Source organism: Pongo abelii, chromosome 19 (assembly GCF_028885655.2).
Source record: "Pongo abelii isolate AG06213 chromosome 19, NHGRI_mPonAbe1-v2.0_pri, whole genome shotgun sequence".
Lineage (NCBI taxonomy): Eukaryota > Metazoa > Chordata > Mammalia > Primates > Hominidae > Pongo > Pongo abelii.
The window spans coordinates 74,490,740-74,509,317 of record NC_072004.2 but is presented as its reverse complement, the minus strand read 5'-3'; the positions used below and the strand labels follow the sequence as shown (position 1 = coordinate 74,509,317).

The window sequence follows — 18,578 nt, the reverse complement described above, 5'->3', positions numbered from 1 at the left end:
GCGCGCGCTCCGGGCTCGCGCCGCACCCCCCGCCCGGGAGAGGCGGGCTGGAGTGGGGGGCGGGGGGAGGGGCGCGCGGACGGCGCGCGGACTGCGCGCGGGCGGGGTGAGGTGAGGAGGAGGAGGCGGCGACGGGACAAGAAGGGAGGGGAAGAGGCCATGGCCGCCCGGTGAGGCGGCGAGGCGGGGGGGCGGCCCGACCCCCCGGCCCCGGGCCCTGGGCCCCGGGGAGAGGCGAGGACGGACCGACGGACATGGGGCTCCGGAGCAGCCGCCGCCGCCGCCGCCGCCGGAGGACGCGGCCCTGAGAGGCCGCCGGGCCCCGGCGCGGCCCCCCGGGCGGGGTGAGTACGGGACGGAGACGGGGACGGGGGAGGGGCCTGTGGGGGGCGGGGGGCGGGGCCCAAGGCGGGGCTTGGGCCCCCTCCCCCCAGGTCTGGGTCAGCGCCCCTTCCCCTCCCCCCGGGCCGACGCGGAAACGCCCGGCTTCCCCCAGCTTCCCGGCCGGGCCGGGGCCCCCGGCTCTCCCCCGTCTGGGTCCCCCTTGGGCGGGGCAGGGCCGGCCGGGGAGGGGGCGCGGGGCCTTTGTTAGGGAGCCAGGCCCCAGCCCCCGGGACAATAGAGACACCCTCCCGGACTCCTCTCCCCGGCCGGCCGGGGCTGCTGGCGGGCGGGGAAGGAGAGGGGCTGGGACGCGTCCCACTCTCTGGGGGTCGGTCTGTCCCGGCCCGGCGCCGGCCCCGGCGGCTCGGCTCTCCTCCCCCCAGTCGGTATGATGCAGCAGCAGTGCCGCAGGGACGGGGGAAGAGCCGAGGCCCGGCCTCCTACCCTTCCCAGTGCCCCCGGCTCATTCGTCAGTCCCCACCCCACTCTAGGCCGGCAGCTCCTGAAACTCGTACCCACCGTTCCGAGGGGCCCTGGGTTGTGGGTGCTGTGTCTGAATCCTTGGGTGGGGGTTCCTGGACTTTGGGGCTCTTGGAGAGACTTCCGGGCTGGTCCTGAGGGAGGGCTGGTGGTTATCTAAAGGAAGAACAGGTAAGGGGAGTGCCCGCTCCTGGCGTGCCACCCCACCGGGCTCTCCCCCCCACCCCCCGCCGTTCCTGCTCATGGTGGCTAGAAATGTCCTTTAGCTCTAGGCTCCTGTGGGCTCTGCTCCCCTCGTGGAGTGGCAGGCTGATTTCAAGGGAAGACAGAGTGGGGTGAAGGTTGTAGGGTCCTAGGGCCATTTCTACTTCTGGTAGCAGTACCCCCCCAAGTGGACATCCTGGCTGAAAGCAGAGGTGACTCTGAGGAGAGTCTTTAGGGAAGGCGGGGGGTGTATTTAGGAGTCTGTGCAGTTCTTTGCCACACCCTGTGGGTTTGCTTTGAGGCCTTGGAGTTCCTTCTCCTCCCCCTGCTGCATTGCACCATGGGTATCAAAGAGGGGTTTGAGTTTTGGGGACCTAGGGTGAGCTGCTGCCTCCTATAGACCCAGACTCTGATTGGCAGTGGAGTCCAGCGCCTGAGCTCAGGCCTGGGAAAGACTAGGCCCCCTTTAGGTTTCAGGCCTTGAAGGACCATCCAGACTTAGTGACCCTGGGCCTTGGGGAGGGAGAGACCCTGATGCCAGGACTGAGCTCTGGGCAGCGAGGTGGGGAGGGAAGGTGGCCGCATTCAGAGGTGCCTTGGACTCACAACAACACCCCCACCCCCGTGTGTGCAGCCGTGTTGCCGCCCGCTGTGCTATGAGCAGTCAGAGCGCCGTCTCCACAAGAGTTTACAAATGAAAATGGAGGAAATGTCTTTGTCTGGCCTGGATAACAGCAAACTAGAGGTGAGGGCTCCCCCACGTGTGCCTCCAGTTCTTTCTCTTGATGTCTCTACGTCGCTGTATCTGGCATCCACACCAAGAGGAATTTGGGTAGTCAGCCTTGTTCCTTAAAGGGAATAGCCAGCTGAAAAGGCCAAGAATCCAGGAAGAAGAAAGAACACGAAGTCAAGATGGGGAAAATGGCAAAGCATGATTTTTGGCTGGGGCCAGTTGGCAGCAGATTTGGTTGGTGAGAGTCCAGGGGGCTGTGACTCTTGTGACCGTAGATGTTCTCCCCTGGGGCCCAGGCCATCGCTCAGGAGATATACGCGGACCTGGTCGAGGATTCTTGTTTGGGATTCTGCTTTGAGGTACACCGGGCTGTCAAGTGTGGCTACTTCTTCTTGGACGACACGGACCCTGATAGCATGAAGGATTTTGGTGAGCTTCAGGGTGAAGGAGCAGCAGTCCAGCCCTTCCCTGGGACTGCCTGGAGTTTCCTTTTCTGGAAACTGTGCTAGATGTAGCACCTGGAGCTTCTGTGAGCTGGGGGAGGGATTGAAGAGGCCGTGGGACCCCAGGTGGGAACAAGAGGAGAGGGTCCTGCCCACCCTAATCGCCAGCCTCTCCTGTCCCCAGAGATCGTGGACCAGCCGGGGTTGGACATCTTTGGACAGGTTTTCAACCAGTGGAAGAGCAAGGAGTGTGTTTGCCCCAATTGCAGTCGCAGCATTGCCGCCTCCCGCTTTGCTCCCCATCTGGAGAAGTGCCTGGGAATGGGTCGGAACAGCAGCCGAATCGCCAACCGCCGGTGAGGGAACCAGAGCTGCCCGTTCTCTGCAGCCTGTGCCATGGTGTAGTCCCCCGGGCGCATTGGGAGGGTACAGAGGGTGGGTTTTACTTGGCCCCAGATGCTCCGCCTGCCTCTGAAGTTGGGGGAAGAGTGGGGTGACCGCCTTGACCCCTTTCTTTTCCCTCCCCTTGGCCCCTTTCTCTTCCCTCCCCTTGGCAGGATTGCCAATAGCAACAATATGAATAAGTCTGAGAGTGACCAAGAGGATAATGATGACATCAATGACAACGATTGGTCCTATGGCTCGGAGAAGAAAGGTGCTTGGGGATCTGGGGAAACCTGGGGGGCATTGGGATAAGGTGGGAAGCAGGAATTGGGTATACAGTGGTCACAAGTTGTTGCCTTAAATGATGAAGAGAGAGTGTAGTTGTGCGATTTTCTTTTTCTTTCTTTTTTTTTTTTTTTTTGAGACGGAATCCTGCTCTGTGGCCCAGGCTGGGGTGCAGTGGTGCGATCTCGGCTCACTGCAACCTCCATCTCGTCTCCCAGGTTCAAGCGATTCTCCTGTGTCAGCCTCCTGAGTAGCTGGGATTACAGTCATGTGCTACCAAGCCCAGCTAATTTTTGTATTTTTAGTAGAGATGGGGTGTCACCATATTGGCCAGGATGGTCTCGATCTCCTGACCTCGTGATCCGCCCGCCCGAGCCTCCCAAAGTGCTGGGATTACAGGCGTGAGCCACTGTGCCCAGCCTGTTGTATGGTTTTCTTGAGATGCTTTTAGATTGAGAACTTAACGGAAACCCTGCTCTTTATGCTTTTGTTTCCCACAGCCAAGAAGAGAAAGTCAGACAAGGTGAGAGCTGGGGCAGGCATTGGGGAAATAATGGGTAAAGGACAGATACCCTCCCCTTTGGGCAGGGAGTCCTCGAGTGTCATGACTCAAGGCTGAGGTCATTGGGGGCTTGAGGGTGTCTGTGGTGGGTCGGGGGGTGGGGTGTGGGTGGGGATGGGGGGTGGGGGAGGGCACATGGGTAGACAGGCCTCCTACTGGGGAGGAAGAGTAGGAATTTGAGGATGCTGCTTTGTCAAATCTTTTTTCCTTCCCTGGGTTCTCGGCTCCCCCTTATCGTTACCCTTTCCCCAAAGCTATGGTATCTCCCATTCCAGAACCCCAATTCCCCTCGAAGATCCAAGTCTTTAAAACACAAAAATGGTAAGTGGAGCCAGAGAAATGGGAATGCTTCTAGCTGTGTCTTCTGGGACTCATTGCTGGGGGGTGGAGGTGGGGCCCGGGGATAGGGGAATTGAGGGAGGGCCTGTGATCCTTCTGTCACCCCCACTTCCTCTCTGGTTATTTTCAGGGTTCTCTGTCTGTACCTCTGCATCAAACACCCTTCCCCTTCTTTTTTCTTCTTCAGGGGAACTTAGCAATTCGGATCCTTTTAAGGTGAGTATGGGCCATCCCTCACACGCTCGCTCTCATTGTCCTGGTTGTGAGGTGGTGGGGATTCGGACAAGTAGGGATCAGAATGCTGACAGCCAGAGGCACTGATGAGCTATTTCGATCTTACATATTTATGTTCTTTCTGAGTCCCACCCCTTATCCGTTGGCAGACGGGATCAGAGAAATCACTTGGAAAACGGCAGGGTCGTTCTAAAGCCTCTCACTTAGAAAGGGACCAGAGGGACTGATTCTCGCTTCCACCCCTGCCCTTCTCTTTTCTCTGCCCCATCTCTAACCTGTACCTCTGGTTCTCCTGCAGTATAACAATTCAACTGGGATCAGCTATGAGACCCTGGGGCCGGAGGAGCTTCGCAGCCTGCTAACCACGGTGAGGGGGGACCGGCAAGGGAGAAGGCCCTTGGGAGTGGGCTGGAGCCATAGGCAGTGGTCAAGGCCTGGGAGGAAGCTGGTGACCTAGCAGTCAGGGCCGTATCGTTCTCTCTCTCTGGAATTAGGTTTCCTGGCCCATAGTGTCCTGGGACCGTCTGCTCTGGACACCTTTGGGCCATCTCTGCTTGTGCTATCTAGCATTTATACAGAAGGAAACATCTAGCATCTAGAGTAGGTTCCCTCCATCCCTCCTTTCAGCTTATATTCCTCTTCCAGCAATGTGGGGTGATTTCTGAACACACCAAGAAGATGTGCACAAGGTGAGCACAGAACCTAGAAAGGGGGCCAGGTGCTTCCTGCGCACTCACCATGGGCATGGGTCGGGAGTACCCCTGGACTTGAGCAATGGGGCTCCTGCCCTTCCCCTTCCCTCCTGTAATGATTAGGCCTTTGGCCACAATCTGGGGACGAATCTGCATTCACCCCTTCCCTGTCTGTGCCCGTGGCTCCTGCCTTGCCGAGGGGAGGGGCTTTACCTGAGTTCCTCAGATCCCTCCCTGCCTTACCTCACCACCAGGTCCCTGCGCTGCCCACAGCACACAGATGAGCAGAGGCGAACCGTACGGATTTATTTTCTCGGGCCCTCGGCGTAAGTGGCCCTACAGGAAGGGTGGGGGGTTGTGACCAGTTAGGGTGATGATCACTATCTCTAAAGCCCTTCTTTGGCTCATCCCCTTTTCAGCGTCCTTCCAGAGGTCGAGAGCTCCCTGGATAATGACAGCTTTGACATGACTGACAGCCAGGCCCTGATCAGCCGGCTTCAGTGGGACGGCTCCTCTGACCTCTCACCCTCTGATTCGGGCTCCTCCAAGACGAGTGAAAATCAGGGATGGGGTCTAGGTACGTGATGCAGTTGGGCCCTAGGGGCTCTGTGCCCAAAGCCATGGGGGTGCCACCTCTCCTGCCACAACCCTACTCTCATCCCTTGTGTCTCTTTCTCTGCAGGTACCAACAGCTCTGAGTCACGGAAAACCAAGAAAAAGAAATCCCATCTGAGCCTGGTAGGGACTGCCTCCGGCCTAGGTTCCAACAAGAAGAAGAAGCCAAAGCCACCGGCACCCCCGACGCCCAGCATCTATGATGACATCAACTGACTTGGGTGCAAGGGATAGCCTTTGGCTGAGCAGACCCCTCTCTCCTGACCCCCACCCAGGTGGCATAGCCTGGCAAATGGACGGCTGCTGGGGGTTGGGGCTTGGGTAGCTTGGTGGGCCAGGCAGGCAGAGGATCCGATTATGCGCCCCTGGGGGGTGTCAAAGTCCTCTGCAATGGAGCACGACTCCTCGGCGTGCAGGACTCAGACCTGGACATATTATGCCTTGGACATAAGTTTGGTGGGGAGGCAGTTTTCCTATTTATTCTGTGAGTTACTGGATGTCCAGCTAGGCCAGGGGCCTGACCTGGGCACTGTGCCAGGGCACTGCCTGCCCCCCACCCCAGGAACTGGACTAAGCCCTGCTGAGGGGCAATGTGGCGACCCGGGAGGCTGTGGGTTGGAAGCTGAGCCTGGAGGGGGCCTGCCTCGGCCGCCCTCAGCAATGTGAATGGGTCCGGTGCTTGGAGCTGAGGGGCAAGGCTGGGCATGTCCTGTCTGTGTGCAGAATCCTAACAAATGCCCCCAGTCCCAGGGGTAGGCAGGCACAGAGTGCTGTCTGCTGAGGTGGGCGTCCAGAACTGCCGCCACCTTCCCTGCCCCTCACAGGGGCAGCCCTTTCCCCTCAGTCCCCATGGGCCTCCTTGGCAGCAGGAGCTGTCCTTTTGTTGGGTGCCAGGAAAGGGCCTCCAGCCTCTACAGCTTCAAGGAATGGGAAAGGGAGGGTAGGAAGAGGGAGAAGTGTCCGAATTCCTCCCCCTGCCTCTCCTCCCTGACCCAGGGCTGGTGAGGAGTGGGGCCCCAAGGTGAGAGGGAACGGTGCTGCTTTATTTGAAATGTTTTCTTACCTCATTCCCTGCCCCAGGAAGGGACCCAGCCTCACCCTCCTGGGGTGGCCCCGTGTTCCTCCTGCCCACCCTGCCCCACTGCCCTACCGGGGCAGCCCAGGTTCCCAGCTGCTGCTTCCACCCCCTTCACCTTGACCGGCTTCAGTTCCTCTCAGCGCTCCTGCCTCCAAAGCCTGCCCTGTTTCCCTTCCTTAGCGCTTTTAAGTTATTTATTCTGTACTTGTGGTTTGGGGCTCTGAGGAAAATCCTAATCTTGTGCCTCTCCCCCTTTGCTAGGAGTTGGGTGGGAAGAGAGGGTGGCCTCTGTGCCCCGGGTTGTCAGTGGAGGGGAAGGGGTGTCATTGCCCCTCTGTGGGACTGTCATGCCAGTGTGCCCACCTGCCTGGTCTACATCCTAAAGAGATGTACCATCCCCCCTCCATGCGGGCACCACCACTCCCAGGAGCCAAGCTGGAGGACCGCGACCTGGGCTGGGAGCAGAGCTGACTGACACGGGTGGAGGTGATCCTGAGCCAAGTTCTCTGGCACTTGCTGGACATGTCCCCTACCCTCTTCCCAAGAGGAGCCATCCCACATTTGGGTAGTTAGTACCCAGGACTGGTTGGACTGATCGGGTTAGGGACCCTAGAGGGTTACCGGGAACAACAGAGATGGGGCTGCAATGCCCTGTCTGGAACTCCGCTCTCCCCCTGGGGTGGTTCTGAATGTGGCTCATGCCTGGTTGCAAATTGGTTTTTAACCCACAAATTGTGATTATTTTTTAAAAAGCCAAACAGATTTTGGCAGGAGTTAGAATAAATCCCGGGGCCTGGGTTTCTCTATTCTTGGCCCTCCGAGAGGAGGCCGGAGGGAGAGGAGGATCTCAGCAGGCCTCTAGCTGCTTCCAGATGCAGTCTGGGGAAGGGGCTGAAGGTGAAGGGAGGAAGGCTGTGGGCCACTCTCCCTTCTGAGAGGCAGCTGCAGTTCAGGCCCTAATACACTCTTTGCCCTGTGGCCTCTCCCTTTTTCCCCCTTCTGGTTGGAGGAGGGAGAAGTGGGAAGTAGTTTGGGAACTGGTTTGTCCACATAAACTTCCCCATTGTTCCTTGGCCCGCCCTCAGGGCAGAGCCCCCTGCCCAGGCTGGGTAAGAGATGGGCTTGGTCCAGCAGGGACCCTGAGGGAACAAACCCTTTTCCTTCTGGGGAGAGAGTGCCCCCCCTACCATGTAGTTGAACAGGGGCTAGGAGCTCCCCACTCCCTTCCCTCTAACAGCAGGCTGTGTGGGTTTCAATTCCCATCCTTCCCACCCCGGCTAGGTGTCGTCCACCCTGTATCCTGTGTCTGAGTGTGTGTGGGGGGGTTCTGTACTAATTTCCATGGCCGGTGGCTTTTCCTTCCATGCATCACTCCCCCCCGCATGCCCAGGGGCCACCCGCCTGGCATTACCGCATGCTGGGGTCATTGGGGGAGGGGGGTGGGGCTCACGCTGTCCTGTGGTCTTGAGATTTTTATTTTTGCATATGTAATCCATTCTGTACAGGTAGCTAACTTTGTAAACGCTGTGTATTCCCTCTGCCCCCATGGCTGCTGGTGTAAATAAACTGCATCTCCCGTTGGTAGCCCTGGCCTACCTATCGTCATTACCATGTTGCTGGGGGCAGCACAAAGCCATTCTCCGTCACAGGAAGAGGTTCCGGGACCACAAAATGGAACTTTATTCAGTCACAGACACTGACCCTCCAATAGCCCCAGAAGCAAGAACCTAGGGCCCAGAGATCCATACCCAGTCCTTGGAGGACGCTGGCCAAGGGCCAGTGCTGTCTCTTGCTTACAGCCTGAGGCCTACGGGAGCAGCAGCTGTGGCCTGGCCGCTCCCAATGCTGGGGGCTTGGCTTGGTGCCCCATCCCCTTCCTGACTGCGCTCTATGAAGGACTTTTAAAAAAATAAAATAAAATGCAAGCAAAGTGCTTTGAAAGAAGGGAGGACACCCTATTCCTGCTAAGGGGTAGTGGGAGAAGGTGAAGGCGGCTAGGTGCCCGTAAGAGAAGGCTGGCACAATCTTCATTCCCGCTGGTGTGATTACAGTCTCAGAAGATGAGTATTTGGCTGAGAAATGGAAGGATACTCCAGGCTCCCTACAGAGTTGTGCTGGGGCCATGCTGAGCTGCCCTGGCAGGCAGCCTTGGGTGCTGGGGGCAGACATGCAGGACACTGGGAAGAGCCAGAACCACAGGTGGGAGGGAATCTCAGAGCCCAGGCTCCCCACTGAGCTTGGCCAGCAGCTTTGAACTCCTTCAGAGAACCCTAAAAGTGAAGGAAGATGACATCCTCATTTCTACCTGAGTTGTGCTTGCACGGGAGGGACATCTGTACTCCTGTGGATGAGAAGGGGAGGCCTCGTACCTGCCTCCTGTGTCCTATGGAGATTTCCATCACATCCTTTCCACCCCTCCCTCCCAGGCCCTTGGGCCCAGCTCTGGCCAGGAAAAGGGGGGAGGCCATAAAGGAGGAAGACCATGCCTTTCATTTTCTTCCTATGTCCTTATCGTCCATACATCCCAAATACTAGGAAGCTGAAGAAGACAGTGACTCCCACCAGGGAGACAGTGGCAGGTGCTGTGAAGAATTGGCGGTAATTGATTCGGAAGTACCAGACCACACCCAACAGCACCACAAAGACAGGCACCATGAGGCTGCCCACATTGACACCAAGGCTGGGTGGCTCAGTGGCCGAGGGGGCCAAGGAGGCTGAGGAGCCTGGAACAGCTGACCCTGGGGGTGAGCGGTGGCAGTGAATCACACAGTTGTCGGTAATGTTCAGAGAACGCAGTGTGCGGGCTGGGTCCTGTAGCAGGCGGCCCTGGTAGATCAGTTTCATCTGGCTTTCTTGTCCAGGGAAGTATTTGCTGTAAGGATGAAAGACACAGAAGGAAAGATAGAGGGTGAGGAATGAGAAGGCAAACAGGCCTGGACCAACAAAGCAAGGGAGTGGGGAAAAACTGGAGGGTGGATTTTTTTTCCCTCATCTTTATCCTTTTTTTTTTTTTTTTTTTTGAGACGGAGTCTCACTCTGTTGCCAGGCTGGAGTGCAGTGGCGCGATCTCGGCTCACTGCAACCTCTGCCTCCTGGGGTCAAGCAATTCTCCTGCCTCAGCCTCCCGAGTAGCTGGGACTACAGGAGTGCGCCACCACGCCCAGCTAATTTTTGTATTTTTTTTTTTTTTTTTAGTAGAGACAGGGTTTCACTATGTTGGCCAGGATGGTCTTAATCTCTTGACCTTGTGATCTGCCCGCCTCGGCCTCCCAAAGTGCTGGGATTACAGGCGTGAGCCACCGTGACAGGCCCCCCTCATCTTTATCCTTAACTAATGAGGGGTGTATTTGTTTGTTTTGTTTTTTTAGCTGGAGTCTCACTCTGTCGCCCAGGCTAGAGTGCAGTGGCGCAATCTCGGCTCACTGCAACCTCCGCCTCCTGGGTTCAAGCAATTCTCCTGCCTCAGCCTCCTGAGTAGCTGGGATTGCAGGCGTGCGCCACCCCGCCCAGCTAATTTTTGTATGTTTAGTAGAGATGGGGTTTCACCATGTTGGTCAGGCTGGTCTCGAACTCCTAACCTCGTGATGCACCCGCCTCGGCCTCCCAAAGTGCCAGGAATCACTGCACCCGGCCTGAAGAGTGTATTTCTAAGAAAGTATCTACCTGCCCTTGGTAGGGGCTGGATCTTACACTTTGCTGCAGCTCTTATGTCTGCACCAGCCTCCTTAGAGGCAACCAAGGGCTGGGGGATGGCACAAGCAGCTTCCCACTTCCCAGGCCACTCACCTCTTCAGGGCACCCACGGTATCCTCTGGCCTAGCCACAACCAGCTCCTCGGTATCATTGAGGAATTTGAGCCGCACAGTGATGAGGCCAGGGCTGGGAGGGAGGCAGGTGCTATCCTCAGATCTCAGGGGGGCCTCTGGACTGCTGCTGCCTGCACCTGCTTGTCTTTTGGGCAGGCCTTGGATGTCAAGGAGATGCTCAAGGCTGGGCTCAATACCACCCCCAGCTCCAGCTTCCCCTGTGGAGTCTCCCCCACCTTCACCAGCCTCTTCAGCCTTCTCATCATTACCCTCTGATGGATGGGGGAGTTCAGTTGGCTCAGGGTTGCCTTGACCTGCCACCACGTGGTCCACATGCCCCAGGTGGAGGACGGATGTGTCGCCTGCTGACACAATAGCGCCCAGGAGCTGGTTGCTACCGCTGTCTGCTACGTAGGTAGAGAGCCAAGCTAGGACCAAGGCTAGAATCAGCACCACCACACCTGCCACCACCATCACCTCATTACCCACACCCTCAATGAGGGTGACATCCGAGAACTCCATGGCCTGGCTGCTGGCAGGGTCCACGCTGCAGGAACAAAGGGGGACAGCATCAGCAGAGCCTGAGGGGTTGCAACCAGGTCTCTAGTTTGTTTAGGTTCTAACTGACCCAGCCCTGAAAAAAAAAAAGGAGTTCAGTGTTGTGTAGAATGGGGCACAAACCTTCCTAATTCTGGCACCGCAACCTAAAGCTAAAGACCTACCCTACCCTTTGCCTCTATTGTGAAACTCTTGCTTTCACGTTCTGTGACCTTCCTCTCTCACACTCCAACTTCCCAATGAGTGTGGATCAGCAGGAAAAGCCCACAGCCTTGCTGCTGCTCCTGCTACTGTTGTTTTTTTGGTGAATAAGGAAAAACCTTTGCTGAGGCCTGAGTTTCTCTAGGATTTCTATCGCTTGGTCAAGCAAATATGCCTCCTAAGCAGCCTCCAAAGTGGCTTCAGAGAGACCCAAAAGCCTGGAATATTTTACTGCGGGGCCCCCTTGGAGGCACTGTTTAGCCATCCCTGCCAGATTGTCTCATTTGAGCCTATTTCATTCCTGGTCACAGACCCAGGCTGCCGGATGTCAAGAGCCAAAGAAAACTGACCTACCATCAAAAGCAGAGTCAGACAAGCCTCAAACGATAACTCTGTAGGGGCCGCGAGCAGACACTATGCAGCAGACATTATGTGCCGCCTCTGAAACTTCTAGCAAGCCCTGGGGAGCAACGTGGGACAGACACCAGAAGCACCACCTTCCTGGGTCACCATGGGCCCACTCCTGCAATGACCACTCCCCAAGTGGAAGTGATTTGAAAAATATTCCATAACAGCTCTCACAATCCATATCTCAGTCTCTCTTCTTTCACTGTGAAGGTTCTACTGCTGCAGTTTCTTAGAAAGGCAGGAAGGGTCCCTGCTTGCTCCTTGGAGTACCTACTATTTCCCTTGGAGAATCTGCTGCTTTCACAGCTGTCCCTGGGCAAATCCAGTCTGGTGATTATCATTATGACTATTCTCACAGCACCTATAAAACTTCATTATACTTATCTACCTGTCCATCTTTCTATTAGACTCCTGGTAGACAAGGATCATATGTATTTCCCTTGGTACTGAAGTGTCCAATATAATGCCCCAGTAGTTGCTCAAAGAATTATCTATGGATCACATCAACATCCTTATTTAATATACCGGCCCTGGAGTTAGAAAAACAACTAATTATAACCCCAGTCTTGCGTCTTACTAGCTATAACACCTCAGACAACTTTCTCAGAGCCTCAGCTTTCTCATCAGTAAAATGGGGTTAAAAACAGTACCTACCTCATGAGGTTGTTTTGAAGATGACGTGAAATCATCGAAGCAAAATACTTGGCACAGTGCCTGGCACACTGCAAATTGCAATTGCTTAATAATGATAGCAATTATTTATCACACCCACAACTAACCCCTGATGGTAAGAAGGTTAATGTCATTAACCATGATTTACAGAAAAAGAAACTGCGGCGAAGAAAGACGAAAACGATTGGCACAGACACAGGGAACTCTCGTGGGGAGGGGCCCGGGAGGACCCCAGGTGTCCGGCCTCAGAGGTCTTTGCTCTGTCCCTCAGCCTGTGATCTACCCTGTCCGTACCGTGACCGCACGGTGAGGAGGGGTCCCGCACCCTTTTTCTGAGGCGAAGGTTCCGCGTTTGGATGGTCCTATTCCCGCGGCGTTGGACTGGGGTCCATGGGCCCACCCGAACCGAAGGGCTGCCTGGCCCCAGCCTCCGTGATAAGCCCAGCTGTCCCGGCCAGTGAGGAGTAGGGTCGGCTAAGGGGGTCACAAACCGTCCACACCCCTCAAACTTCGGGGCGGGGCTGGGGAACTGGGGGCGGGGCTTGAGGACGCGGGGAGTCCTGGGAAATTAAAGGGGGATTGGACCGGCACTGTGCCTGGATGGGGAAGTCCTCACCTGAAAAGGCCAGAGTAAATGTTTTGACCTCGCCAGGACGGCCCCTGGACTCGTCTTTCCGTAGGGGTCGGGAAAAGGGCTGGCAATCTGCGATACTGTTCAGGGTCCGGTCTCTTCCGGATTCTCCCGGAAGCTGTTATACCAGGGACAGGAAGTCCCGCCTCCGCGCCGAGCACCGATGACGCAAAGCTACGTAGACGGGCTGACGTAAAAGGTATTCTTTAAATAAAAGGGACAGGTTTCTCAGCGGAAGGAGGGGCGGAGTCATCGTTGGCGGGACTGCGGCCCTCCCAGAGCGGGGCCACGCCTGGTGGGCGGGGCCTTAGGCAATCCAGGATGAGAGGCGGGGCCGGGGGGAGGAGTTAGCGGGGAGGTACTTGGGAAAGGGGCGTGGCTTCGCGACTGTGTAAGGATACCCGGGCTGGCGCCGCTGGGCAGAGCCGGTGCGACGTTTCCCTTTCCAACCTTGTTCTTCCGGCCTTGCTGTCTGCCTCCTGGGCTGATTGGATTCGTTACTGCTTTGCAACGCGCACCTAACTCCAGGTTAGCGGGGATTAGTAAGAACTCAGCTCTGCCAATCGGGAAGACAGATAAGGAGACGAGTTAGTCAGCATCCAGTGCTTGAAGAGTGCGGTCCCAGGTAGGGTGGGACCCGGAGAAAGAAGGCGGGAAAGCATTTCAAAGAAGGCACAGATTCAGCACAGGCTTAGGACACAAAAAAGGGGAAAAGTCCAGCTTTAAGAACTTATCAAGATTTTTGCAATTAAAATTTTTTCTTTTTTTTTTTTTTGAGATGGAGTTCCGCTCTTGTTGCCCAGGCTGGAGTGCAATGGCGCGATCTCCGTTCACTGCAACCTCCGTCCCCCGGGTTCAAGCGATTCTCCTTCCTCAGCCTTCCAAGTAGCTGGGATTACAGGCATGCGCCACCACACCCCGCTAATTTTGTATTTTAGTAGAGACAGGGTTTCTCCATGTTGGTCAGGCTGGTCTCGAACTCCCGACCTCAGGTGATCCGCCCCCGTCTCGGCCTCCCAAAGTGCTGGCATTACAGGCGTGAGCCACCGCGCTCGGCCGCAATTAAAATTTTTTCTAAAAACTTACTGTGGCCGGGCGGGGTGGCTTACTCTTGTAATCCCACCGCTTTGGGAGACAGAGGTGGGAGGATCGCTTGAGCCCAGGAGTTCTAGGCTGCAGTGAGCTATGATCTGAGCCACTGCATTCCACCCGACAGCGAGGCCTTGTCTCCAAAAAAAAAAAAAAAAGCGCTGGAGTTTGGGGTTTTGGAGAACTACTGATTAAAGGATAAATAATGCAGACAGGGGCAAACATAGGCAAAAAGCTCGGTGGCTTGCACCAACTGAACACTGGCAGAAGTAGCACTTAGATCAAGAAATAGATAATTAGGCCTGGCGCGGTGGCTCACGCCTGTAATCCCAGCACTTTAGGAGGCCAAGGCAGGTGGATCACAAGGTCAGGAGTTCAAGACCAGCCTGGGTAACACGGTGAAATCCCGTCTCTACTAAAAATACAAAAATTAGCCAGGCGTGGTGGCGCATGCCTGTAATCCTAGCTACTCAGAAGGCTGAGGCAGGAGAATGGCTTGAACCTGGGAGGCGGAGGTTGCAGTGAGCTGAGATGGAGCCACTGCACTCCAGCTGGGGTGACAGAGCGAGACTCCATTGTGGGGAAAAGCAAGAGAGATCAGATTGTTATTATGTCTGTGTAGAAAGAAGTAGACATAAGAGACTCCATTTTGTTCTGTACTAAGAAAAATTCTTCTGCCTTGAGATGCTGTTAATCTGTGACCTTACCCCCAACCCCGTGCTCTCTGAAACATGTGCTGTGTCAAACTCAGGGTTAAATGGATTAAGGGTTGTGCAAGATGTGCTTTGTTAAACAAATGCTTGAAGGCAGCATGCTCCTTAAGAGTCATCGCCACTCCCTAATCTCAAGTACCCAGGGACAAAAACTGCGGAAGGCCAGAGGGACCTCTGCCTAGGAAAGCCAGGTATTGTCCAAGGTTTCTCCCCATGTGATAGTCTGAAATATGGCCTCGTGGGAAGGGAAAGACCTGACCGTCCCCCAGCCCGACACCCGTAAAGGGTCTGCTGAGGAGGATTAGTATAAGAGGAAGGCATGCCTCTTGCAGTTGAGACAAGAGGAAGGCATCTGTCTCCTGCCCGTCCCTGGGCAATGGAATGTCTCGGTATAAAACCTGATTGTACGTTCCATCTACTGAGATAGGGAAAAAACCGCCTTAGGGCTGGAGGTGAGACATGCGGGCAGCAATACTGCTTAACAAAGCATTGAGATGTTTATGTCTATGCATATCTAAAGCACAGCACTTGATTCTTTACCTTGTCTATGATGCAAAGACCTTTGTTCACGTGTTTGTCTGCTGACCCTCTCCCCACTATTGTCTTGTGACCATGACACATCCCCCTCTCTGAGAAACACCGACAAATAATCAATAAATACTAAGGGAACTCAGAAGCCAGGGGGATCCTCCATATGCTGAACGCCAGTCCCCTGGGTCCCCTTATTTCTTTCTCTATACTTTGTCTCTGTGTCTTTTTCTTTTCCAAGTCTCTCGTTCCACCTAACGAGAAACACCCACAGGTTTGGAGGGGCGACCCACCCCTTCACTCCATCTCAGAAAAAAAAAAAAAAAAAGAAAGAAAGAAAGAAATAATTACCCCAGAATCTCCCCCTTCATGTCTTCTTCTAGCCATTAACCTCCAAAGAGTAGTCACTGTTCTGACGTCTGTCACCATACATTAGTTTTTCCTGTTTTTGTACTTGCTATAAATGGAATCCAACTGTGTATTCTCTTCAGTGTCTAGCTTCTTTTTTGTAAGTCCTTTCATTGTGGTAAAATAAACATAGCTAGGCACGGTGGCATGCATCTGTAGTCCCAGCTACTCTGAAGGCTGACTCAGCAGTGTCACTTGAGCCCAGGAGTTAAAGGCCAGCCTGGGCAACACAGGGAGACTTCTATCTCTAAAGATAAATATATACATATACGTAACATAAAATTTACCATTTTAACTATTTTTAAGTTTGCAATTCAGTGGCATTAAGTACATTCACAAAGCCGGGCACAGTGGCTCATACTTGTAATCCCAGCACTTTGGGAGGCTGAGGCAGGAGAATCCCTTGAGCCAGGAGTTCAAGACCAGCCTGGGCAATATGGTGAGACCCCTGTCTCTAAAAAAAAATTAATTAGCTGGGCATGGTGGCGTGTGCCTGTAGTGACAGCTACTCAGGAGGCTGAAGTGGGATGATTGGCCCTAGGAGGTTAAGGCTGCAGTGAGGCTGAGGTGGGAGGATTGCTTGACCCTAGGGTCAAGACTGCAGAGAGCTGTCATCGCGCCACTATGCTCCAACCTGGGAGACAGAGTGAGACTCCGTCTCAAAATAAAAAAAAAAAGTAAAGGAAAATAATTGTCTTCAGCTGAGCATGGTGGCTCTAGACTGTAATTCCAGCACTTTGGGAGGCTGAGGTGGGAGGATCACTTGAGCCCAGGAGTTTGAAACCAGCATGGACAACATTGCGAGACCCTGTCTCTACAAAAAATTTAAACATTAGCCAGGACTGGTGGTGTGTGCCTGTAGTCCCAGGTACTTGGGAGGCTGAGGTGGGAGAATCATTGGAGCCTAGGAGGTCAAGGCTACAGTGAGCTGTGATTGCGTCACTGCACTCCAGCCTGGCATACAGAAAGACCCGGTTTCAATCAATCAATAAAAACCACTCTGGGAGATCTTCCCAAGGCAGTACACATGCTGGTCACTTGGAATCCCTCCCTAGTTCTTTCCTGCCATGGGTAATATGGATTTGTCTAACCACTCCAACATGAGTTGTTGCAAGCAACGCTGAGAGGAATATTCCTGTATGTAGCCTGCCTTTTGTGTAACTGGGAACAGTGTTTAAGGAAGTGGCCAAATTGCCCCCAAAGAGGCGATTTGGCCACCAACAGGATTTGCACACCTGGCCTTGTATCCTGATTTTTTTTTTTTTTTTTTTTTGGAGACAGAGTTTTGCCCTGTCACCCAGGCTGGAGTGCAGTGGGAGATCTCAGCTCACTGCAACTTCTGCCTCCCAGGTTCAAGCGATTCTCCTGCCTCAACCTACTGAATAGCTGGGACTATATGTGTGCACCACCACACCTGGCTAATTTTTGTATTTTTAGTAGGGACAGGGTTTCACCATGTTGGCCAGGCTGGTCTCGAACTCGTGGCCTCAGGTGATCTGCCCACCTCAGCCTCCGAAAGTGCTGGGATTATAGGCGTGAGCTACCGCACCTGTCCTACTTTTTGTATTTTTAGTAGAGAAAGGGTTTCACAATGTCAGCCAGGCTGGTCTTGAACTCCTGACCTCGGGCGATCCACCCGCCTCGGCCTCCCCAAGTGCTGGGATTACAGGCGTGAGCCACTACACTCAGGTATTTTTCTTTTTTAATGGTATCTTTTGTAGTTGTAAATATATCAGAAAAGGCTGAGCTGGCTGTGGTCGGCCTGCTGTAAAGGGGTAGAAAGTTCAGCATTGCCCCTGAGAGTGAGGCTCCCAGCCTCCCTCTCTAGGGAGGAGTTCCTTTTCTTCTGTCAGGCCTTTTGGCTCTGTAAAACTAAAGCACAAATTTCATCCAGAAAGGGGGTGTTGCATTCTGCATAACAAGGTAAAAAAAACTCTGTGTTGATGAAATGGAATCCCACAGATACAACTCTCCTGGAGGAGGGAAGGTTGGGCAGCTGCAGCAGGAGGCAGACCCGAGGACTTTGGATCCCTATCTCCACTGTGTAATTGCAACTGGTATTGCGACTGGAGACCCTAGGATCCCTCAGCAAAAAGACTGCTGACTCAGGAGAAGACTGCTGGGAGCCCCTCCCCAGTTCCCTCCTGTGATAGGTATTATAGGTTCTGGGTCTATGAGAGGCTTTGTGTTTCTGTTATTTTTATTTATAATTTTATTTATTTATTTATTTTTTTGAGACGGGGTCTCACTCTGTCGCCCAGGCTGGAGTGCAGTGGCACAATCTCAGCTTGCTGTGACCTCAGCTCTCTGCGACCTCTGCTTCCTGGACTCAAGTGATCCTCCCACCTCAGCCTCCTGAGTAGCTGGGACCACCATATGCACCAGCACGCCTGGCTATTTTGTGTTTTCTTTTTTTTTAATTTCTAGAGACAGGATCTTGTTATATTGCCCAGGCTGGTCTCAAACTCTAGGACTTAAGTGATCTGCCCCCCTTGGCCTCCCAAAGTGCTGGGATTACAGCCATGAGCCACCGTGCCTGGCCTTTTTTTTTTTTTTTTCCCCAGCCTCAGCAACATAGTGAGACCCGTTGTGGTGCATGCCTGTAGTACCAGCTACTTGGGAGGCTGAGTTGGGAGTATTGCTTGAGTGTGGAAGGTTGAGGCTGCTATGAGCGGTGATCGTGCCACCACACTCCAACCTAGGCAACAGAGAGAGCCCCTATCGCAAAAAAAAAAAAAAAAAAAAATTGTTTTAGGGATAGTGTCTCACTCTTGCCCAGACTGGTCTCAAACTCCTGGGGTCCGGTGATCCTCCTGCCTCAGCCTCCCTTGTAGGTGGGACTACACAGCACCTGGCCCTTGTGTTGTTCTTGTAACAGTTGCTCAATGCAGAAAACTTGGAAACCACAGAAGAGCACCAGGGGGTGGGGAATGAACATGGAATGATGGGGACCTCTGTCACATTTAAGCCAAACAACATCCATACTTTCGTTCCATGGACTAATCATTTATTTGCACTCATAAAAACTGGCTTGCTTTGAAAAGCTTCCTCTAAAAGCTGTATTGTAGTACTTTTGACTCTGGGACAAGAGGAAGAAGTTGGGGGATTCGGGCAGTTGGTGGCTGGGCCTT

General features: G+C 54.3%; 2 protein-coding genes across 29 annotated transcripts; one reads left to right on the top strand and one right to left on the bottom strand.

Moving 5' to 3' along the window:
- Positions 1 to 205: 205 nt before the first annotated feature.
- Positions 206 to 8,017, top strand: ATXN7L3 (ataxin 7 like 3). 19 transcript variants are annotated; one of them, XM_054537085.2, is made up of 13 exons: positions 206 to 344; positions 1,703 to 1,813; positions 2,098 to 2,230; positions 2,429 to 2,600; positions 2,802 to 2,899; positions 3,414 to 3,436; positions 3,751 to 3,796; positions 4,002 to 4,030; positions 4,347 to 4,415; positions 4,694 to 4,737; positions 4,995 to 5,066; positions 5,160 to 5,317; positions 5,423 to 8,017. In XM_054537085.2, exons 2-13 carry the CDS (start codon positions 1,763 to 1,765, stop codon positions 5,569 to 5,571), a joined length of 1,044 nt encoding a protein of 347 aa, XP_054393060.1. In that variant the 5' UTR covers positions 206 to 344; positions 1,703 to 1,762; the 3' UTR covers positions 5,572 to 8,017. The 19 variants fall into 19 exon arrangements, with proteins under 19 accessions (XP_054393060.1, XP_054393053.1, XP_024090134.1 ...); XM_054537078.2 differs by having other exon boundaries at positions 3,945 to 4,030; XM_024234366.3 differs by having other exon boundaries at positions 3,730 to 3,796.
- A 72-nt stretch (positions 8,018 to 8,089) lies between these two features.
- TMUB2 (transmembrane and ubiquitin like domain containing 2) lies at positions 8,090 to 12,854 on the bottom strand. 10 transcript variants are annotated; one of them, XM_063718228.1, is made up of 4 exons: positions 12,373 to 12,835; positions 12,061 to 12,128; positions 10,509 to 10,786; positions 8,090 to 9,305 (listed from the first exon to the last, which is right to left on the bottom strand). In XM_063718228.1, exons 2-4 carry the CDS (start codon positions 12,093 to 12,095, stop codon positions 9,274 to 9,276), a joined length of 345 nt encoding a protein of 114 aa, XP_063574298.1. In that variant the 5' UTR covers positions 12,096 to 12,128; positions 12,373 to 12,835; the 3' UTR covers positions 8,090 to 9,273. The 10 variants fall into 10 exon arrangements, with proteins under 10 accessions (XP_063574298.1, XP_024090137.1, XP_054393062.1 ...); XM_024234369.3 differs by having other exon boundaries at positions 10,220 to 10,786; positions 12,373 to 12,832; XM_054537087.2 differs by having other exon boundaries at positions 10,220 to 10,786; positions 12,404 to 12,832.
- Positions 12,855 to 18,578: the final 5,724 nt, after the last annotated feature.